General features: G+C 40.1%; 1 protein-coding gene across 2 annotated transcripts in view; it reads right to left on the bottom strand.

The window, feature by feature from the left end:
* Nucleotides 1-24,623, bottom strand: part of LOC124058169 (phosphatidylethanolamine-binding protein 4) — a 49,624-nt gene extending 25,001 nt beyond the window's left edge. The window contains exons 1-5 of one of the 2 annotated variants that reach the window (XM_046387133.1): nt 24,452-24,623; nt 23,449-23,552; nt 23,056-23,188; nt 2,820-2,918; nt 1,338-2,415 (exon numbers count right to left, since the gene is read on the bottom strand). In XM_046387133.1, the coding sequence (XP_046243089.1) occupies nt 2,239-2,415; nt 2,820-2,918; nt 23,056-23,188; nt 23,449-23,552; nt 24,452-24,454 (516 nt within the window). In that variant the 5' untranslated portion in view covers nt 24,455-24,623 and the 3' untranslated portion in view covers nt 1,338-2,238. Of the gene's footprint in view, nt 1-1,337; nt 2,416-2,819; nt 2,919-23,055; nt 23,189-23,448; nt 23,553-24,451 lie in introns of those variants that run through there. The other variant, XM_046387132.1, reaches the window with a different exon arrangement.
* Between the last annotated feature and the right edge of the window lie 15 nt (nt 24,624-24,638).

Raw genomic sequence — 24,638 nt, 5'->3', positions numbered from 1 at the left:
CAGTTACCGAAGCACGCAGGCGTAATCGAACTCCATGAGGTGCTGTTGCAAGTTAGCTAACTAATGAATCTTACATCTGGGCAGGCGATGGTGATTAATGGGTGGATGTCATTTTATTACTGGTTGAAACTGGTTGGTTCAGCACACGTCCTATTTTATTTTGCAGGGAGAAAACATGGATTTTGATATAAAAATGCAAAGAAATTGTTTTTTAAATTGTTTGGCATAAAGGGGCACACAACAGGATGTGATACAAAAGGGTTAAAAAGGCATTTTTCACTTCATCTTTAACAGTTTTTTTGGTCTATGGTCAATGTCAATGATTTTTTTGTTGCTAGGTAACCAGTCAATACATAAAATGAAGGCATCATCTCTTTTACAGCCCTAGAACTTGAATGTCTCTTTTTAAACTTTGTCTTCCTTGCCTTTGAAGGACAGATTTGTCAGACCGTAGACCATAACATCTTCAATATATCAAACGCTAAAGCTAATGCTAAATTTTGCTTCACATAAGGCTAGTTGTGGATGAATACTGCATGCTTTGTAGAGTACGTGGCTACAAATATCAGGCTCTCAAACCTCTCTCTGTGGTTCAAGAGAGTTTTGGCGTTGCTGACACATAGTGAGGAGGTCCTCAGCATGTGTTTTGACAAGTGAAGTGCTAGCTACATAATGCAGCTCAAAGCAAGGTGAATGATGAGTCTGTAATACGCAGGGTAGTCCAGTATGTCCTTGTTCTATTACCATCGCTTCTCTAATGAGACCTCACCTGGAGAATCAGTGTAAATCTATGGTGCCCTGTTGCTCAGTCCAGCCTGACCTCACTTCACTCTCGGCTGAATTAAGGAAATCTGTTACCTTCACAGCTGTGGCTATGGATAAAGAATACACACTAATTATGGAAACATCAACAAACTAGGGCAGCTCTGCATGACCTTGGACTAATGAATATATATGAAGGAATATGGCTACTGCGGCTCGTACTGTTTTACGAGTGAGGATCAAAACACTGATCCATTTGACATTTGAAGGCATGACCTCTGACTTCACTGAAAGAAACTACTTTGCTTTACAAAACAATCTACCATCACAAACATTGCCAGAAAGAGCAATTTAAATGTCAAACCTGCTATTGAATAGTACTTTAACTTATATACAGATGAAACTAAATTACACAGAATAAATGACGCACTTCTCAATAATTTATCAATTATTTCTGGCTGACGTATATAAAATTTATATACATTATTCATAAATTGGACTACATTTCCGTCAAAATCACAACTGCACTGAAAAAAAAAAACCCCAAAAAACAAAAATGAAAAAAAACAAAAAAAAAAACAAAAAACCAACACATGCACATCGACACTTCAAAAAACAAAACTGAGGTTGTGTGATGCCACCTAGCCACACTGGTCAATTAAACACCTCCCACTACGGGTTGGCATCACTCAAAAGGCTCATTAACCCTTCTGACCAACCACCAGTCACAATCCGAAAAACATCACCTCACATTGGCCAATCCCTACATGGGCAACGCAGGTCAACACCCACACAAGTGACAGGAAATTGAATTGCTAGAGAGAATGTGGTTTGTCTGAGCACTTGAAAGACATTTGTTTATTCACAGCTGGTCACACGGCCAGACAGACTTTATGAGCTTAAAAATAAAAGCAAAGGTGATGCCTAATGTAATTTTATAAAGTGGAAATTATTATTTTTTTTTTTTTGTATATCACAGATGCATGTGAGTGATATGAGGTAAACATTTTTACAGGGAAGCAGGAGTGTGGTTGCATAAATCATCTCTAAAGCGCAGCGCAGACGAGCTGATCACAGAATTCTGAATTTATACCCACTGAAAGGTTTACTAAAATATATATCCCAGATACATCACATTTGAATCTTTAAATGAATGTGGCATTTGCTTTACTGCACAACTATGCCTTATAACATGAAACAGCAGCAATGATACATTGCTGAAGCGTCTTTGTGTGGTTGTTTTTCAGACCACTAGTCTTAATCTACTGGGTTGATCTCCCGGTTCCCGCGGGATTATAAAATGTCTGCAAACCTCCAAATATTTGAGGCAATCAACAACTCAACACGCATTTGGCGTTAGAATGCAAGACTGTGAAAACACACAAACGAATGGATAAAAAGGAGTGAAATATGAAGAGAAATAAGGGGATCGGAGCGGTGCCCATTTCGGGGGTGTAAAATATGGAGAAGTGTGGATCATTGGGGGAGCTGCTCTGCCTGGGGGAACAGATGAAGGGAGGACACTCTGCCAAGATCTCTCCACTGGAGGGGGAGCTGAGGGACTGGAGCTCTATGGGAGAAAGAGTGTGCGCCTCGCATGCTGCTCTCCTCAATCTCAGTCTCACACGCCTGCATTGACACGTCCCAGGCTCTCTGCAGCAGAGGGAAATTGCTGCTGACAGGGCCTTGCAAACTTTCACAGCCATTTAGAAAGACTTACTCCCACACTTTTGTCACAGGCATTTACTGCACAAGATACATGATATGAAAAATTAACATTTTTTGAACTTGGCATCCTTTTTTTCACCAAGTTAGACTTAAAAACCATTCATAATTTCTCAGCCTTGCGATCGGCCCCAGTGCAGATGTAAACACAAGACATGCCAAATGAGACCCTGAGATTATGAAAATGCACAATTTTTGAGAAAAAAAAATCCACTTCATAAATTTGTACCACGAGCTCCTAATCCAATAACAAATGCTGCCCGTGTCCCCTCCACCAAAACATGCAAGGTTGTTTTTAAGTGAGAACAGAGGTTAATGCACACTAACTGTACCTGTATGTCCACGACCAACCAGTGCCTCCAGTAAGCAGATGTTGGACTGTTACGCCTTGGAGCGTCAGGGTCAACCATCACCAGAACATACATCCTTCCCTGCAAACAGAAAGTGATTTGTATATTATTGCTTTTGATACAATAGCTTTACGACAGTACCACACACAGTGTGATCGGCCCAGAGGCAGTTCCAGCAGCAGCGGCTGTACCTGATCCCGTCGCTGTCTAAATGCAGCCATGAGCTGTTTGTGCATCACACTGCCCAAGGCTTAACAGCCATCTCTGCAGCTAACAATACTTTGTTTAAATACCTAAAAAAAAATGATGATGCTTATGAGATGCTTATGCTTCACTTTACTTTATTTTAACTTACAGTACCAAATTTTATTCTATTCAGAAAACGTGTGGTTTGTTTTTTACATAGCCATTTGATTTGTACACAAAGCTGACAAAATCCAGTTCACACCAGAAGGTTGGGTTTGCCTTTTGTTGCCTTGACACATAATCTTAACACAGTCTTACTTGAGCTGTCAAGGCTAAAATGTTGAGATGACATTGTTATAAATAGCATGAAATAAAACTGTTCATCAACACGCATGAGAATATGCTCTGCAGCCATGTTAATCACCAACTGCAGTACACACATAGCACAAGTATATCCCCGTATCTTCTCTGCTATTCTTTAAACTTAATATCATTGGTGTGACATTAATAGAAATGACAACATTTTGGATCTGACACCAAATCCTCTCGTTAACATATTCACAGTAACTTTCTGCCACTTACCCAGTATCTTTGTACCCCTCAATCTGTCAATAGATGAAGCGAGAGAAAAAGCATCCTAACTAACACTTGATCACAGTTATTGGACGTTTACTTGGCGGCTTAACTGCCGGAAAATTTTCATTCTGTCTGTCCCTAAAAGTTAGAGAATTATGAGAGCAGATTGAATTATTGCGAGAGCACATTTGTCATCCCTGGTCCTGTGCCCAAAATCTGCCAGACCATATGATGGGCTTTTTTTATTTTGTTCACTTCCTCTACAAACAGAGACATTAATCGAGGCTGTTTCAATCCGCGATGTCCTCTTACTGTATACTTTCAACTGAAGCAAGACCATAACGATATCAGCTTTAATACATATAAAACAGACGCTTCTCACATCCTTACACTGACTGCCAACCACCGTTGTCTGTGGCACCGTTTCATAGAATCAAACGCTCGCATGTAAACATAAACCTTAAATTTTTGTTTGCTGAGTCCTATCAAGACATTCTTAAGGGCCTCTGAAATTTATCGTAAGCCGATGTACTTGAATGAGATAAAGAAGTAGTCATGTATTTTTCTGCAGATGCTCATTTTCAGAAGGATTCTCAGCCTACCTGACAAGCAGTAATAAGCGTAAACAACTAAGCCTAATAATAGGATAATACTGTAGTCTCAGTGATAGTGCCTGCAGGTAACATCCAGACACACCAGCAACAATAGAGCCTCCTCCACAGCCTGTCAAAAGTGACTCTATATCAGTGACCCCCCCCGGGCAGCTTACCAACCATGACCTGTTGCCTTCTGAAGAGTTGTAATCCTCATTTGTACATGTTTGCTACCAGGCAAAGACACTGTGATAATGTAGTTACACTAATATTTAAGTCAGACCCTGATGCATTCAGAAATAACATGGTTTCAAACAACAGCACACATATACACACACATACACACACACACACACAGAAAAGGCAATTTCAAGCATTTAATATAAAAATGACCTCCAGTCACAATTATCACTGAAAGGAATAGCACTTTATTGGATATTTCATGAAAGTTACCATGGATGGAGATACACTGTATAGCACGAGCTTAATTTTACCCAAAGACAAATTTAGAAAGAATGTTTCACATTCATTTCCAACTGTAACAACAAATAACATGGCCTACTTATGGTGGGCACTGAATTTCAATGATTAATGCACATATTTAGTACTTGACTTTCTACCTGTAAGAATCTGGCTATTCCAGCTGGCATGGGCCACAAGTAATACAAGAGGCTCCCTCCGTGCTTGCACTTCACACATTGTGGCATGTACCCTTCTCTCTTACAAGGACATTTTTTCTCCATCTGTCAAAATCCACATTAATTACGCACAGATATGTGTGAAAGACTCTAGGGAAAAACAGATGCATATTCTGCCATCTGAAATAATTTATCTGGGCTCGAACAAACTAAATGTATATCAAAACATGTTTTAACAGGGATAATTCTCATAGCTGGCTATTGGAAGGCACACATTTTCTAAAAAATATATTATCAGTATTAATCACTAATACTAATGAGGAAATGTAATATTTTTAGCCTTGGTATTTTCCATTTGCTTTCACACTGCAGCTAATCAAATCTATCAATGATGACAGTTAATTCTTTATTTTGGAGGACACAAAAAACTCTTAGTTAAAATTTAAAATTGCTTTTATTTTTGTGTTTAGTCTCTTTCCTCTAGGTATATTAGATCATTGTAAAAGAGATGAAAAATCATCTGCTCACTGTTATGTTCTGTAAAGTAGCTAGAGGACTTTGAAAATGTCATAAAGATCTGAGAGCTCAGAGCAGAAGTGAAATCTGGGTAGGAGTCGGCCACAGACCACAGAGCTCCATCAGGCCATTACACAAGAGGGGATGTGAGGCTCCTGGGTGCAGGCTGGAGGTGGGGGAGAGACTGAGTCTGTATTCTCTTGGGATTAACCTCCCACTGCCTACTGTGATCACGGCAAAACGATCCACTGGGACCACACCTCAGATGCCAGGCGGCTGGAATAAACGCTGCAGTTGACTGTGTGCCTCTGTCACGGCTGCTGGTCAGTGGGAGAGAGGAAAGGGGGAGGTGCTCTCTTTAGTGACACCTATGGATAGTGAGTGGGGGTGGTGGTGGGGGGAGTCATTTACTGAATACATGAACTCCCCATTATATATCATAGAACTGCAGATGTATTTTTTTAAATGCATTTTTAGATTTTCAAGAGATGACATGAAATTCCCACTCCATGCCAATAGCATCGAAGGCATACAGTATTTGCAAAACAGTAGACGGCAAAGAACAAAGGCAGAGGAAGATGAGCGTCTCTGAGGATGCAAACTACTGGCTTACCTTTGAGTGAACTCTGCTGGGGATGAGAATCAGAGAGATGTCTAAATCGCTGCTCTTGTAGAGCTGCCTGGGCTATCGAGCCCAGCTCTGCTAACTGATGACACCACGAAGGGCGAGAGTGAGTTAGCGAGAGGGAGGGAGGGAGAAGAGGCCCCTCAGTGAGTTTACAAGTTCATGCTTTATCCCTGACCCAATACCCAAACAGTGTCGTCCGAGCAGCTGCCTATTAATATACCCACTGCTTTATCCTCCGGGTTCTTTATCTCGTTCAGCCTCTGTGCACAGAACCCACAATGATTCATTAAATGGTCAACTGCGCACATCGCTCGACCCAGGGCAAAGCAGCACATCAATCTCAAATCCCTGTTTAAGCAGCAAAAACACTTGAACTCGTTTGGTAATTAACAGGTATCTGCGTTGTGATTAAGAGACGGCGATGGCTTAACAATCATCGACTGCAGCTTAGAGCGAGGTTGAAACATCGATCTATAAATACAGAAAAACAACAACTCTAAAACGCGGGTGTATGAGTAAATTTCAGATGATGAAGAAAATTTATCTCAGTTAACATTTCATTGCTTTTGCAGCCAATAAAATTCAAGTGATTATACAATATAGTATCAAACGAATTTCTACAACAAAGTTGTGGACTTCCATATGAAGGCCGATGACAGCAGTAAGAGGGGCAGAAGAGGAAGTGATGGAGAACGTTAACAGTGGCACCACTCTCTGGGTCAGAAAAGGAGGTTCATCGTGGTGGAGGAGAGGTCAGGGGTCAGCCAGGCAGAAGTAATTGAATCCTGACCAGAGAGTGGGGCGCTGTAGACCCAAAGATGAGATGGAGATAGGAGGGGGGGGGGGGGCTGTGGCACTCAACTAGAGGTCACCAACCTTACAGGTGAGAAGGTCCTCATCCTCATTAATAACAGCCACCCCCCACCTCTCATCTGCTGAGGATTTGAAACCTCATTGTTCTTCACTACAAGCACCATTATAAAACCTCCATTATAAGGGGCAGATCTGTAATCCATCAGAGGTATTGGGTGAGGGAAAAGAACTGTGGGGCAATACTGTCAAACATGATCTTATTATTCTAGTGACAAAAAGTAGTAACTTTTAGTGGTCAAAAATCCATTGCCTATCTTTAAGGTTATGTTCAGATGCACAAAGCACTTGGTTGAGGGAAAGTTCAAGGCCTTGGATATATATTGACAAACATTCAACAGCGACTTCCAGTATTTTCATTCAACTGAAACATTCCCTAGCATGGCTTTAACTAAAGCTGCCGAAACCATACAAAATACTTAAGTCAACCACCCACCCACCCCCAAACAGGTAGAACTTTCTTTACTTGTAAAAATATGTACACTGAATACAATCAGTTAATATTTCTCTTAAGGTGTAGTTGTCAAAACAAATTAGAAACATAAAAACTGGATTTCTAGGAGACCAAATCCAAGGTGCTAAAAGTCGGGGAATCTCAGCCTCCTTGCTGCTTCGATTTAGACCTTCTCTTTTATACCCACAAATGTTCAAAAGCATAAAATGTAAGTATTATAGACACACAAACACAGTTTAAACATATGATAAATGACCTAAAGGTGTTTTTTTGTAAATGAAGCCACTTGATGTCTTAGATGTTGTAATTCCGCAAAGTACCTTTTATTATTAAACTCCATAAGTTGCCACTTTAGCGGAACCTGAGTGCTATACAAGCCCCTGAGATTGTTATACCAGATGATCTGGTGTATTACAGTCACTGGTTTAACATTCAGATTGATTATTGACACATATAAATGATATGCAAAGAGAATGCCAATACTCCTCAGTGTGTTCTTAAGCACCTCACACAGTGCGGGCTGCTCACTACCTCCAAACCTGCCTATTTTTAACTCAGCCTCCCTCCCACACAGGAGTGTGAAGTGGCTTATAAATCCACACTTCAAGGAGCCACATGGTCAAAGAAGAGTCACATGTGGATAGAATTGCATAGTCTAGGGCTAAAGACAACACAACTACTGGATCCCTGCTGGGTAGCCAAACACAGGAGTGAGCTACAGTACAAGCAGCGGTTCAAGAGCAATCACAGCAGAATATGAAACACAAGTTTACATAATTATGTAATCACATTAACACTTTTTTTTCTGTTTGAATATAAAAACATGTATTACAATCGTACATTTTAATCAAATTAACACGTGACAGAGCATAAAACCAGACCAGGCAATACTGTTTATAACCTATAGATCCTGCACATTGAATATAAATGTCCTCTGTGTATATGTCACTCGCAAATTCTTGAAACACTCATGTTGGCCTCTAAAACCAAACACACACAGCTTCGCCAAACTGATAAAACGTTTGGATGCACTCTGTCCTGAACTCTGTTTATAAAGCCTTGTACTTTCACATTGCAGTTTGGAAATACTATGAAGCCATAGCTAACAGTAAGATGGTTCACAGTCTGATTGAAGCTTGAGGGGGGTGAAGGAATTAGTAGCAGCCTAGGGAGCCATTTCTGCATTTCTCTCAACACTGAAGACTTCTTTCACTGCACCATGCTTTCGAACACAGCCGTGCTCATGTTAAGCTTATTAGTCACCCTGGATGCGATCTTGCTAGCTGAGGCTTTCAACACTTTCTAGTTGTGGCTTTACACACATACACCTACTCACTGCCATGAAAGCATTTTTGCTAATGCACATGCTCAAACACAGTAACTACCACTAACAGGTACTCTGAAGTAACATGCAGCCACACACTGGGATAGGAGCCTCAGATCCAGACCGTGCTAAATGAGGCAAGAGGGAAATATTTTTGTCATGTAGTTTGGCTGCTGAGAACACAACACAGTCAAACAGGGCAAATTACAGCACTGGACTCATATCCATAATTAGTCTGCCAAGCATGTCACACACTGAAAAACACAGATCTGCTATTTCACCACCAAGTCCAGCCTATAAAAGTTAATGGTGAGCACATTCTAATTACTTCACCGGGATTTGGGAATCTAAACCAACTATTTTGATTCTAAAAGTACTAGGGGGAGTGTGGAGGGGGGAAAAAGAGGAATATCATAAAGCTCTACCGGTATTAGTCAATGTCGATATTATGCAGTATGTACAACTGGAAGCAGCACACTCCATCACATTTCAAAGCTGCAAATGCCTAAAGGTCATATTTAAGATGTCCTCTAATAATTAACTTTATCTGGGTAATTATAATTTATTTTGGCAGATATTTCATTCTTAAGGGTTTCCATAAAAAAATATTCTTATTTGGACTGGAAAGGGTGATTGAGCAAAAATGATCAGTCTTGTTTATTTTAATGGGAGAATAACTGCTATTGCTATTTTAACACGTACTGACACGTTTGAAAAACTTGAGATTTAATTATAGATGAAACATATGAAAGTCTTTCAAGAGGTCCACTTCATAGAGAACCATCATGCAGCTGACACAATTATGAAGACGATGGGATACATGCTGCTATGAAGGGAGCTTAGTTGTAAGCACTCTGACACCCATTCCTATTTGGCCATCAGAGCTGTTAAAGGTGTCAGGCCTGTTCACAGGCACTGTGTGTTTCACCAGCCAAGATGGCTTCCACATTTTTTCTATCATGATTAATTATGGTTTCTGATGGTAGTACAGTGAGAAAGTGTAAATTATTCCCACATTTTCTTGTGCCCTCCGTTCAGTCACTGTTGTGTAGGAAGATGCTATTGACGCCATCCATGGATGGCGACCAAAAGGCATCTACATGGGGTGGCAAACTCTAGTGCCTATTAAGGGGTGGAAGTGGTGGTGGGGGGTGCTTGGCATGTGGGCTGAACCTAGTCAAGACTGCCAGTTGACAAGGCCAGATTTTCCAGTATGGAAGAGTCTTGTTTCAGTGGGCGATTCTGGGTGTTGGGAGACTGGGAGAGAGGACTGCCCAGGGCTTGGAAGCTTGAAACAGAATATTTCAAACAGACAAGCACCGTCTGTGTTCCAGTGTCACCAGCCCACCCGTCTGACAATCAGGGCCATGTCATCATACGGACTCTGAGTAATTCAGGGAGCATTCTTATCACCTTAGAAGATGTGGCAATCTCAGACGTCAGAGCAGTCTGAGGTCCCAGCAGTAGAAATAGCATTAAATGAAATGCCGCACATGGTACGGATGAAAAAAAGTACAGTAAAAATGTTCACCTACGGGCAAAACATTAAGAGCGTGAACAGCAAAGCTTGGTGAAATGCAACCACAATACTGCGCCTTGCTTTGAATCCTTAACAAAATCCACAATATGCCTTCAAAAACACATAGTGTGCACACAGCACTGAAAATCCTTAGTTTTGGAGAACTGGTTGAAATAAAATAATTCGTCTGACAGATCATTTTGTGTATGTTGATATATTTAGCGCTGTCAGAGGGGACATCACAGAGAATGGCACTTATATCACAATGCAAAAACTGTTATCAGAGGAGGTACAGGTTTATGGTTCAAGGGCTCGTCCATTCATAGAGAACAAGCTCAGCCTCTCTGCCTGACACACTGATAAAGACAACACAAATGAAACAGCTCCACAGCTCCATCTTTGCCTCTCCCCAAGGGAATAATATATCACCCATCTGAATGTGGCACATATTGAATCATTTCCAGCGTTGATGATTCATTTGAATAAATCAGCCTTTTTTATTTTGCCAACTTGAACTGATACTGAAATAAGGAAAACTGAAGTCACATTGTTAGATATGGGGAAGGACAGGTGTTCGAGTGTTCTATAGGAATGGTAATCCTAATCCCCTTTCAACCAACAATTAATGACTACAGCAATAATCTTCGCATATATGTTGTTGCAATTCCTTTTTGACTGTCAACCATAACCTGCCAAACTCACACAGACCAAATCCAGGGGGATATGTCGCTGCAGGCAGATAGGATCTTATCCTGGATTTGCATAGATAAATGCACAGCAATAATTCAAGAGGCACACGGGACGGACGCAGTTCTGACCTGAGATATATTTTCAATCTGACCATACACTATTGACAGCATCCAAGACCTGCTCTCAGGAGCTTAATTTTCAAACATGGCTGTTTCAGAAAGAGGTCCACATGTTATCTACATTAATACGCGACAAATATTAAGTATTTAAGAGAATAAAATACAAATATGGAAGCTTCCTAAACAAAACTTTCAATGTCTTCCACAAAAAGCTACAGATGCACAGGATCAGCCTATCGGCAAAAATGAAACATCAGCAGCTTGTGCAATGAAAGGGTTATATCCGCATTCAAGCTAAGAAACATATTCTAACATACACAGACACAAATCCTGTTGAGCTGAGCCGAGCACAGATACCCTACCAGCCCTCCAAGGCACAATTAGGATTTCACGGGGGGAAGAAATCTACATTCCTGCACACATGAAAAAAGTCCTTTCTCCCTCTCCACAACAATATCAACTTTTTACTCAAGGAAAAACCTGAAGCACCACTCGATAGGATTTGGACAAAGAAATAAAAAACAAAGCCAGAAAAAAAAAATCTAAATTTAAGCTGCAGTTGTTAAAGAAAAAATATTATGGTTGAGGAAAATCCAGTCCTAAGCCTCCCAGTTCCAATCAATTTCTCCTATTCTCTGTGATATGAAGAGAAGCAACCACTCATAGTTTGTTTGAAGTGCTCGTCCGTGTAGAGCTGTGCTGCGTTCAACAACATTTTGTATGGACAGCCTCGGTGTACGATTTTAACACCTGTCAGACATTCAGTCCAAGTACAAGAGGTCAAGTACCTGCCAGTTTGAATAAGGGAAGGGACAGAGCAAAACACCACATTTTATTTCATGAGATATCCCAATAAGTGGACACATTTACATAAACACATCAGAGTTAAGTCATTATGGTGCAGCACATATCGGAGAGTGAATAGAAGAGAAAGTCATCACTGCATGCTGTCACACTCCAGCAGATTTGCTGCATACAGTGTTACAATAATATCTATCATAAATCTATCCACATTATATTGTCTATTTTGCGGCAAAAATTTTTCCGGCAAACTGTATTTGTATTTTGTTTATACTTAGTTATGCAGAGTAATTTTCATTATCCTCCAAGGGTTGGCACTTTACCAATAATAATAAAACTGCAGAAGATTCTTAGAAGATTCATTGATACACAAATGGTGGACTACAAAAGCTGTGTATAGAGTGAAGAATGAATATAGAATGAAGCCAGAGGCAAGCTTCCATTACTCTATGCAGCAGGTCAGTCACATATTTCAGTCACAGAAGTGGTTTGTGGCAAAGCAGCACAAAAACATGTTCAGTGAATGACTGACAAACTGACAAAAATACTCTCCTGAAATGAGAAATAAATTGAGCGCCACATTGTGAGACAATGTCCACTGGTAATAAGTGGAACCAAATTGTGAGTCTAATGGAGAAAAAAGCATTGGGGTTCAAACTGTTATCCTTCTCTGGTACCCGAAACAAGATGAGACGGACCAGACTGGGAATGTCCAGCTCCACAACAAAGAGATGATCAGTGTCTGGGTGGCCCAGGATTGGTGCTGACAAGAATTTACTCTGAGGGCTCTAATCATTTGTACGCCCCTGGAGTCCGTTCAACATGCCCGGGAGAACTTTGTCAAAGCTGTGGCGGAGGCTGCAACAAAAATGAAGCTTCAAATGTATTTGCAATAGAAATTGGGAAACCCCAAAAATACTCTTGGACTGTCTTCATCTTGTTCATCTAAACGCCTGAAGAGGGATGATATAGCTCAGTAACGGCACACCAGTGGTGTGAAAGTTACCTTTCTCCAGCTTCACTGCGGGATGATGCTGCTTCAGCCTCTAGATTACCATCCAGACATGATGCACATGTTCTCTTCCAGGAAGACAAAAACTAAGCATATCCCTGATTAACAAAGCTGGAGCATTTGCCAATCCAATCTAATTCAAAAGGCATGACCAGAAATTCACAATGGCCACTCAGGGTGCAAAAGGCCATTTTCCATTCATCTTTTTGCCTGTTCCTAATCAAGTTATATGCAATGTGCAAATCCAGCTTAGTGAACACTATGACTTCTTGGACAGACTTGAATGCAGAAGAAACAAAAGGTAAAAGGTACGTCTTCTTGATGGTAACCATTTAAAAGCCATGAGCAGAGCAAAAAGCAGTCCCTGGTCTTTCTCTCCACTAAGAAGAACAAAGCTCCAGCACGTGAACTGGAAACTGTACTGGAGATCCTTTTTGATATAAAACTTCATGGCTGCAGACTCTGGCTTAGAGAGGAAGGACCACTTAATTAATGGTGGCAGATCTCCACAGAGGAGGCTGATGGCACAGTCCGAGGGCCAATGTTAAACAAAGACGTCAGTCAACAATCTCCCCTTCTGGTCCTCAGCTATGGACAGGGTTTGGATTTGTTATTATGTCATAGTGAAGTTGACCTTTGACCTGCTGGATATAAAATCACTTCATTGTTTTATTCTATTAGACATTTGTGTGAAATTTTGGCATATGAATTTATGAGTTATTGATAAAAATATGAAAATATTTTTAAAAAACATGAAGATATTCCCTCAAGGTGTTGAAATATAGGTGACTGAAATATCGCATTCACAAGTATGGGAGAGACAGTTTTATTAAGAAAAAAAACCCCAAACAACAGGCAACTCTTTAAACTGCTATCCAAATAAAATAAACTCTACTTGTAAAATGGCCACATTTACTTTGACTGCATCACGTCTGATTTAACTTTGACAGACGTTGAGCAAAATACCACGAAGACAATAAATGGACACGGGCTTCAGCTAAAATGAATGTCTCCATATTTGAACTTCCACTTCCACTGATGAAATCTGACAAATCTAACGCCCTGCAGCACATCCATAGAGCATTATGCCAAATAAGGACATTAGCAGTACTTGAGTTTGACCAAGACCTTTTAGCTGCTTGGCCTGTGAAGTGGTGTTTCAAGGAAAAACACATTGTAACCGTCACTACTGATTCTCAGATTTGTGTCGCGTCCAAAGAAAAGGTTAAGCACATCGTCTATGTGAAAATGCCCAGATCTGCACTCAGGCATAAAGTTGGCACCCAGAAAAATCATGCCATCACTGTGCTTCAGCTTTCTCATTATCCATACCTCTCATGACATTCAGAGAAAGAAACAAAGCATCCTGCCAACACCTACTCTGTGAGAGAGCTCTTTCAGCTCAGCTCAAAAGCTGAGAGCTCCAAACCTCCACACCACAGTGTGGGCAGTTCTGGCAGAGTCGTGTGCCTAAGAACACTGACTGAGTGCAACAGTTGGACTAATAACAGAACAAAAAAAATAAAATGGACACACAGCGGGGACAGCCACAGCTTCACAGCTGAGAAGCAGGTTGACTTCTGCCCACCTCTCTCTTATTCAAGAGCAGAAAGATGTCCACAATGCCTCTCAGGTCTTAGTGCCATGAGGGGCGGTGAGCTCGCAGCTTCAGCCACTTCAGGGTAAAGCAAATCACTTTAATATGTTAAGAAGATTAAGCTGGATAAATGTCTAGATACATTTTTTTTGAAAAGCCACGTAAATCTGTAGTGTTTTTATTTGGGGAGGGGCGGTATGTGAGTCAGTTGAGACGATCAACACAAACCCACCAAAATGAAATGCGATTGGCTAGGGAAAATTGGGCTTATTTGAGATTTTGCATTTTAAGCTTCTTGAATCTAAGACCATCCCACCTCTTTCTTATTATTTTTAACACCAACCTTTGGGACAACAAAACTACAGAGAAAAAAAACACTGGTCACATGTGCTGCTGCTCTCTCAGCTTAGAGTTAAGACTCATACACAAAGAGGAAGAGAATGAGGTTAAAGTTGAAGGTGTCTAAAGTGAAGTTCCTGAATGGCTTTCAGGATCGCTTTGTCCATTGTTTTATTGTTGTTGTTTTTTAAAGGTAAATCATTCAAATCAAATTAATTAATTGAAGCAAGTATATTATATATACAAAATGGATGGCTGACTTTTTTTTTTTTTCCTATCTTGAGAATTAGCAATCTGAGGGTGTCCGCCTGTCAGCTTGCTGTGCTAGAAATTGAGTGTGAAAACGAAAGGGAGAAATGGAACAAATAATGTAAAGGGATTAACAAATCATTTGCATAACATTTTCTCTGCTTCCAAACTACAGGATCAGGAAAATGACAAGGAAGCAAGGCAGTTTTACCATCTCCTGTTCTCAGATCAATCAACACATCAATGAAGCCCTGATTGCTGCTACCATTAGCAACTGCCTTTTAATGTCAAAAGCAAAATGAACCACCTGCAATGCATCGTTACAAACAGCAAAAACAGGCCGGCGAGGTATCTAAACAAGTTGGAAGAAGCAGGAATCATCTGATGAAAAAAAATTTATCCAAAGAAAAACTTGAATAGAGAGCATCTTTGAAAAGATACTTCACTTTCAGTGTGCCAAACGTGTATTAACCTGTTTTTCTTAACACTGTCTCTCCATCCAGAGTTAAGACAATAAGACCACTGGGGAGATGAAGGGGGTGGCATTATGGAGAGTTAAGCATATTGTGAGCAGCCCTGAAGCTGTTCCTAAAGAAGGTGAATCAGAGGATTGGGACACAACTGTAACTAAACCCTGTGCCTGACCACAAATGAGAAGCACAAAACATTTTGGGCAAAATGCCACTAAGCCAAGCATCTGGGTCTTAAGTAAACTTCACATGATCACTTTTAACTTTGTGATTACTTAGGGTAGTTTTAAAAGAAAAGAGCCTGTCAGAGAAAAAAAAGTCAATTACCTCAGTTTCAAGCATAAGCAGCACAATAATCCTGTCCATAAAATCCTGAGGGGTGTCTACTTTAAAACTCTTTTTACTTTGGATAATTTATTATACACAACTAAGAATCTAAATGAAAGTTCACATTTCATTCTCTGTACTAACTTCGTCACAAAGGAAGGAGCTCATAAAAAAACAACTTAAAATTCAGAGATGGGAGGCCCAGAGATTTTTTGAGATCGTACAACAAACACAGTAAGAAGACAAAATGAAAAATGCAGAGAAGAGCAGTTCAATATTTTTCCATGTTGATAATTTTGGGATCATGAGGCTTCAGACATTTTCCCGCTGGACAGATCACAAATTAATAACGGGTACAAGTTTCTTACTGTGCCAAAGTGCGACCGAGTCGGCTCCAGATCTTAGAATGAATCCCTGGTAAATGTTAGGTTTCTGTGGCTCATATAAATAGAAATTTAATCTTGTATGTTTGTCTAAGTATCCACAGCAGCAGATGCACTTCCCATGCAGATTATGAATCTCTGTTTGAACAGATCTTGCCGTCAATGTATATGAACTGACAAGGTAGAATTTCTGTGTGAATACTGAATAATAATCAGGAGGCACAGGTTCAGGCGGTATTTTCATTACAGACCCGCTGCTTCTCTAAGTCTATTACCTCTGGGCTGAGGCCCTGTCACAAATTTGGATCTAATTAATGAATTTCATGATTGTCATTTGTAGTCTCATGAGGAAAAAAATTGCACACTTGTGGAAATTAACTTGTGGACATTTTTTTTCTTTCAACAACAGATCGCTCCATTTTCATTAACTTTGATTTAGTTTGCTATGTATAAAGTTGACCTCTCTATCAATGCTAAAAAAGTTCCTGTGCATTGAAACAAACAACCTCATCTTAAGCATGTCAGGGTCTGTTGAGACGGATTTATGTGTTCAACCACCTCCTTTCCTCAGAGCTTTTGTCAAACGACGAAAATCTATCATTTTCTCCAACACCACTGCTTGCATAGAAACCTGACCATTGTCATCCATAAGAGCATCCCAGAGCTTGCTTAATCTGTTCTTATCCTCCCATTGATAATACAATAGATTTTCATGGTAATTGAAATCATATTTTACTCACAGCCACAGAGTAAAAGTATTGCTGCCTACGATCTTAAACCAAATGTAAAGTGAAGGAATACTGCAGCAACAGGGTACAAAAGGGTCACTTGTGTGCATAGAGGGAAAGATAAAACGGGAAAAAGAGGAGAGGGGAAAAAAAGAACATAAATGTGTCAGGTGCATTCTTACTTATGCAAGAGAAACATTGGCACATGTCCTTTTCCCCTCTGTCCTTCCAACTTAGGGCAGAAGTGAAACCTTGAAAACCTACTTCTGCACCTGCAGTGGCCCACATACCACACACATGCTTCACAAGGTGTAAATTCCTCTTCTTGTTCTTCTGTGTGGAAAGGTGGCTTAGGAGGTTTAGTGCCTCCTTTCATTCCATTGAATAAGTATAATCACTCCAGTGCTCCTGGTAGCATAAGGTTGTAAATCTTTTCCTCTTCAGAAGCTTGCATGAATCATACATGTTGTGTAGTAATGGGCAATGACTGAATGGAGCGGGACACGGGTCAGCTTAACAGGGTGTTATAATGACAAAGGGGAACATTAGCTAAGGAAATAAACTCCCTGAATCTCGGCCAAACGCGCTCATTTAATCCAGTAGTGCCAAAAACACCCACCTGATGACACTGAAAATGCAATTAGACGGATATTACAGAACATGTTTCACTTGTTGACCCTCTCTGTCATGTGAAGGCTCAGAGAAGTGCCTTGTCTCTTTATCTAAATATACATCCTTGACTCTTCGCTGAACGAAGACCGTCGCCTACTGACAATAAAATCCCTATCTTTGTGCACTCACATCCCTAACATGAAGACCTATCAGGAATCCTGCATGGGTGGACATGTAGGCTTTCCTAGGAATGACAGGGTCTGCTAAAGAGGAACCCCACCCTCGCTTTCTCCAGCATGCCAACACAGTGGAGAGTGGGCAGCGCTGAGACGGCAGCCTGCCGTGGGCACTGCCAGGCTTAAAGCTGCCCTGTCGTCATCAGAGGCTTGCAGAAAAGAACGCTGAGATTCACCAAAAAAAAAAGAGGAGGGGGATCGTTGCATTTAAATCCTCTCTCAACGCCCCCACATGTTTTAGCAAAGCATAAAAATCATTCACAGAGAGAGAGAAAGCGAAAAAGAAAAAGATAGAGGGAAATAGAGAGGAAACAGCTATTAGCAGCAGTAAGCAAGCTCAAGAGATCATAGTGAGGCAGCTCTAATCGCAGTAATGGTTTAAACCCTCATTCCATCCACCAGATGCAAGAAATGTCTACCCAAAAACAAGGCTTTGAAATCCCCCATGTCTAAGAATGTGCCCTGTGGCTATGGTCCTTACTGAAAAAAAAAAAAAGAAAACAACAACTCTAAAACTGTCTTCACTTTTGGAATAACTATGAGGTAAAGATAGCTCCAGTGGCCTGAGTTGTTTACACTGACTACAAGGAGAAAAAGATGAGCATGCTTGTGTCAAAGACTCAGAATTATTTTAATAATATATACAGCGTGAGCAGAAGTGCAAAAAATTCGGTACAGTCCGTCCTGAATTGCGAGCAGTTGTCCCGAATCCTGCCCTGTTTGTCCTGAAAATTAGACACAAACCAAAATTTTTTGATTCATTGTAGCTCAATAAAACATTAAGTACTGATCGTTTGGAAATATTCCTTTGGTGTTGCGCACAGATGGTTCTGGCTCTGAATTAGCTACAACAGGGACTGCATGGTAACCTTTTAAAATTTAAAAGTCTGTAGCCTTCACGAATTATGGCTGTTTCAGTCTTCTGCCTGTGTGCAGTGCTGCAAATGTATTAACAGCTACTCATGAAGGCGACGCATAGCTGTGACGTTGTTGATTTGTGATATAATATGTAACATTTCTGCAATAAAATGTCAAAAAATGACGAGGCCTTTGCTATATATTGTGTTGAGTTGCATACATCATCCCAAATACTTCCAACACTGTCACTTTCAGGAGGGAGCGAGGAAGGAAGCCGGCCCACATGAAAAAATGTGAATAAAACTTTAAACATCTGTTTCTGCCTGAGTCACATCAGGTAGATTTTCATCAGCAGCGGTGGCTGTTTTAAGACAACAGCTCACATGATCCCAAACTGCGACTCACAGCCCCTGGACCTGGTGATCATCCAGCTATCTGATCAAAAATGTTACTACAGGAGAGGGAATGAAAATACCCACGGATCACTGATGCCTTAAAAGATCCAAACAAAGACGATGAATGTAATGTACTGGAGGCCACGCCCACTTTGGTAACGTGGCCCCACCCACCCACCTCATCCTGAATTTCAGCCATTCTTAACTGGTCACCCTAAATGCACTTTCTCATGGATCCACATGAGCCCTAACTCTCTGTCCTTGGGGAAAAAAAATAGTTAATTAAGTAGTAAGTTGAAGAACAAAAAAAAAACAAAAAAATAAAATAAAACATCACTTCACTTCAGGTGGCTTAATTTTGTTAAATGTCGCACTAATGTCCAGGGTAAATTACTCAGGAAAAATGCAGCCATTAGTGATAAATATTTTTTTTTCAAAACAACAGTACAGCTTAGTTGTAAGGTAGGCATTAGTAGGAAAGCATGCTTTTCAAATAAAAAATTGTTCAAAATGGAATAACTGTAATCAGGCTGAAGTAAATTAAAGTCTCAATTAACAGAAAGTTTACGATGGCTGAAGAAGATGGATACTCACTTAAACATTCTCTGGTTGCGTCAAAAGCTCACTTCGATGCTAAATATATACAGAGCTGTTTGATCCTTTCTAGTTCAGAGGTCTTTGGTTATTTTTGGAGTCTTCTTAATTTTTCACCATTCTTTTATTCTTTTCTGCAGGCAAAGCTTCATCTTACAGGTTTTTTGTCTTTTGGCCAGGTTTTCTGGGCCTCCATCAACATGAAAAACTCATGCAGCCCTTCCTTTGTGTGGAAACAAAATTCCTAAAAGCATTTTGGCATTTGCAGCACATTTGAATGTTGAACTGAGACACGTAGAATCTAGATAAACAGGACAAGGTGTTGATACATCACTCTGACATTTAGACACAACTTTCCACATAATTAACCTGCATTACTAATCAGCAATAATGTTGTTACAGTCCAATAACAACACTGTACAGGCATCAGGAATTTACCTTAGGTGAAATTTTAATTCCAGACATGATGTCAGAGACACTTTATACAACAAGGAGTCAGTGTAGCTTTGGTGTAGAGTTGATTTGGAAAATTTGGAAAGATGTCCTGGGATCCTGCATTTTATACTGATTGAGATCTTCATTATCTGCCTGAGTCAGAAATCATTCCTACAGCACTGTATGCCAGATATGACAATTATTCATTCAAAAAACAGCTGCTTTTGAATGAGCATATAAGAGTATCAATTTGATTAAGTTGACAGTTATTTTAGATTAAACTTAAGTTCACAGATGCTTCGGGATCCTACAAAGAAAATGCATCAGGGTGTGAGACTCGAGGAACAAGCAAAGTTTTTCAGTATTGACTTTAATTTCCACAATGATACTAATCTTGAGGTCGCTGTGCTATGTAATTTTGGATATTACAACTGCAGTCAGGAAAAGCTATAGGTCTCATTTTAACAAATGATGGTGATCACGTGTAGCTCTGTGTAGGTATAACCCATTTCTATTGTAGTTTCAGAGACTTCACTGGTGTTCAACATTTAGCGTCAATAAATTCTAATCACTTATATCATGCAGTCGCTTTGAAACACCAGCTTAATCCTTAAGTGTTAAACTGTTCTTAGTCTATATTGTACAATTATGGAAAATCCATAATGGGAAATGAAGCAGACGACTGTTCCGTTTTCTGCTGTCGTTCTTTGTAGCGCCTGCATCTTTTAAAATATACATGGTGACCTTCAAGGACTGGACTTACTACTGTAATTTTCAAACATGCTCCCATGAAAGGACACGGTCAGGTCTGTTTCATTTCCAGTCCTCATTATCACTTTGCACTAACTTTATTTATGAGACTGACTGCAAGTCATGTTGTTATAGTTTAGTCTCATTAGCCAATACATATCCCACTTGCTTCAAACTGTAGATGCTTTTGAGTGTAATTAGAATTTCTAAAAATGCTTCATCATCACGCATGCCAGGTTTTGCTAACACATAAGTTCAAGTGGTGAATCGTTGCTCTGAAGTTTGAACACAGAAATCTGCAGTTTCTGTGGCCCTTTGCTTTTGTTTTTGGTTGTGAGCACCTATTTAGAGGCGGGTGTATGGGACTACTGCCCATTGCGCTCCATTACAATTACTCAGCAGGCATGCATCCCGTCCCAGTAATGAAGTGGGAGTTACTGTGGGTGGATTTGAGCATGAGCAGCCACTATTCTGTATTCCTACTACTGGGTATAAGAGCTGAGTGGCAGAGAATAGCAGCGGCGCTGGCAGCATGGCACAGTGACAGAAAGCGTGGTGGACCAGCAGACCAACCACACAACCACAGGCAACAATCTGATCCCTCAATAGTACGTGTTTACTTAAGTGTCAGGAAAAATTACATTTCAGAGCCCAGTAAATAAAGTTTGTATTGATTTAATCCAACATGTAATCTGTTTTGCTGTCTGACACTGAATCTAGCAATAAAAGAGAATCATGTAAGACAGCATTATAGATAATACGACCATAGATCAAATGGAGTTTGGGCAAGAGAAGGGCAATAGATCATGTTCAGGCCAGACTGCTTAGCTCTGGAATTCATAAACTAGCTCCTAAATCGAGGTGGCATTCAATTCAAGTTTTCAATTTACAGATATAGGATTCGGTGTGCGCTTGATGTGATTTCATTGTCAACTTCAGCAGGGGTTCTGTGGATGGGAAACTGCGTCTCTCTCAATTTGTCACACTGACACTGAACACGATCCATGGAAAAATACGCATTTAAATACATGTATACTACACAGATTATCTAAATGACTCTCTATCTGGCATGACAAGAGTAAGTATTTTAAAAGGAACTTACTTCACGTCATTTCAGCCCTACCACATTTACCGTCAACCTATTTAGCAAACTTGTTTTTGTTTTCAGTTTATGTGATATAGAAGTTATTTAGGTTCATGAAATACAGAAGTTATTTAGGGGCTGTAATGTGAATGTCATTCTCTTCTCAAAAGCATTTCTTTTGTTTCAACATTTTTTAAAAATCTTTTTAATCGTATCAAGCATAGTATGAATACATCCATTATTGTAACACAACTTTCAAACTTCCAACGGTAATTTTACAACACCTCTCTGAATGACAGCTTATGTCTTCAGATAAATTAATTACTTTTAGGCATCTATTTCAGTTTTAGGGTCACGGTTGGAGTATTTACATGAACTTTTTTTATTACAACTACAGAGTACTGGTCCAAATGCTGGTCCTCTAAATCACGCACAGCTTTGTGTGCTCTCTGTTGAAATTCAATTTAATAACTGTAAGGACACCTAAAACCAAAGAGATTTTTTTCTTTGTTTGTATCTTCACTAGGATGAAACAGAGATTAGAGCATTTACCTGTCCAATTCAGTGACTGAATGAAGAATGTCAATGACTTAATGTCATATCTACTTTACAATTTATGTTATCTGACATTGCGAATACTATAAACTGTAGCTACTGACACTACTTTGGTTTGGCACAACAGCTCATTAAAGGTCTTACAATTATGATATGCTAGCACCATCCTCTGGTGACAAAGATTACAGCAGAGAATCAGGGAACAGAACAAAAGTAATGTAGACAAAACGAGATACAGAAGCTCAAAACAGGAGAGCAGAAGCAGAGAGCATTTAAAAAATGACTAAAATGTTTATTCATGATCATAATATTTTATTATGAACTTATTATTTCTTGTCATAGCGACTTAAAGCATGATCTGGTGAGGTAGACATGCGGCTTTTCTTTTCTATTACTGCCCTCTAGTGTTACAAATAAGTATGTGCATGTTTGGCACATAACGCTCGAGAAAAATAAATTTTAACGCAGTAATGTGTCAAAAATATCCCAAGAAACCCACAAAAAAAACACAGTTCAAATATGACTAATATGCTTCTGTTTAGGCAGGGAATGAGGAGCAGACACAAGGACATGAGGACTAGAATCTGCAGTATGACGCTGAGGTACCATTGGACGGACACACAGAGGTGAAAGTGGGCGATCTATATAATAAAAAACAAATACACACATGCATCTCTTACCTTTTGTGCTTGAGGGAAGTAAACCTTTGGGGCTTTCCAAACTGTGCTGATCTCCCTTCTGAGGTTCGGATCCTTTGGGATTACGAGGCACTTGTCGATGTCCAGTACTGGATAGATCACCTTTAGACCACCACTTTAGTGAAGAGACAAACACAGTCTAAACAATCTTATATTACAATCTGTACTGAGAGCAAAATGAACAGGCTCTGGTGCTAAGAAACTCATATTATTTAGATATGTGCCAATGCTGGCATGAGCGAGATGTGCTGAAACACAACACTGAGTGAGCAAACGAGGCCTTATTCTCTTCTGTCTTTTCCATGTTTATTTTTGGTTTATCGGACATTAGGTAAGCCGGGATCACAGCTCTGTGAAGCACTGTGGGATACTTACTGACAGAAAGAAGCATCCAAAGAGCTCAGGGTGTCTGACGTTGCTTCCACACGGTAAAGCAGCGAAACACAAGCATAAAACACCAAACACAGTGCCGAAACAGCCTGCAGACAAACAGACAAACAACTCTGGTTAAGCAAAATACTTTCATTTTTAAACCTGTTGGAAGTGTTGGACACAGCCAATCACATCCTGACAGTCTCGGTAAATGGAGGCCTGTCTATACTGACCATTTGCAGCTCAAGTTACCTGTCATTCATCCGCCAAGCAGTAAATAACAGTGACGGTATTTGCCACAAACTTACAGCTTTAATGCAGGTGAATGAACAATTATTTTCAAAATATGAAGAATTTAACTTATTAATGACGGTTGTTCTCTGACAAAACAAAGAAAACCACAAAACCTGAACGTAGAGGCGTTTAAGCATGTTTTTCCTTGAATAACTTACTCATAACACCTTATATCACCGGCTGTGCAGTCAGTCAGAGCTCATTCAGACACCTGGCCCCGCCTGTAGGCCTACAGGATCCTTGTTTACTTAACAACACCGGTCAGTTAAATTACATCAATTATTACAACTGTTGCAGTATTTAAATGTGTGCCTTTTCTGCTTCAACTGGAGGAAGCAGAAAAGTGGCGTCAAAATCAATTACGTGAAGCTAATGCGCTTCTGTATTTACCAAATTATTAACGTTAGCCGCATTTGTCTACATCCTCATCCTACATCCGCAAGAGAGATACAGCAGGTCATAACTTCCATCAATTTATTTCCTGATAACACACTTAGTTACTGTGACTAAACGCGGTTAAATTAAACTTGGAGTCATATTAGCCTTCTTTTTTTTAGCTAGCTGGTTTATATTTATACAGTATATCACAGTACACAAGTCAACACGGACGGACGGGACAGTTTGTAAAGTGTCTGTTCCGAGAGAGGGGACAGACTTTAAACGTCTCTGCGTACAAAGTGCAGCGGAGCAGCTACGTTGATTTGAACATTACCATCTTTATGAAGTTGTCCACTTGTGCTGGGTCGCAGGGTTTCTTCAGGTGGCGGCTGTCGCTTCTGCTGTGGCTGCTGCCGCCTCTGCGCAGTGCAGGATCCTGCTGTCCTGTGACGCTGCACAAGTTTCATGTGACAGGACAAAAACAAACAGACCGGCGCCACACCAAAGCGGAACAGGATGCT

The sequence above is a fragment of the Scatophagus argus genome, chromosome 4 (assembly GCF_020382885.2).
Source record: "Scatophagus argus isolate fScaArg1 chromosome 4, fScaArg1.pri, whole genome shotgun sequence".
NCBI classification, from domain to species: Eukaryota; Metazoa; Chordata; class Actinopteri; family Scatophagidae; genus Scatophagus; species Scatophagus argus.
This window is presented reverse-complemented; position numbering and strand designations above follow the sequence as displayed.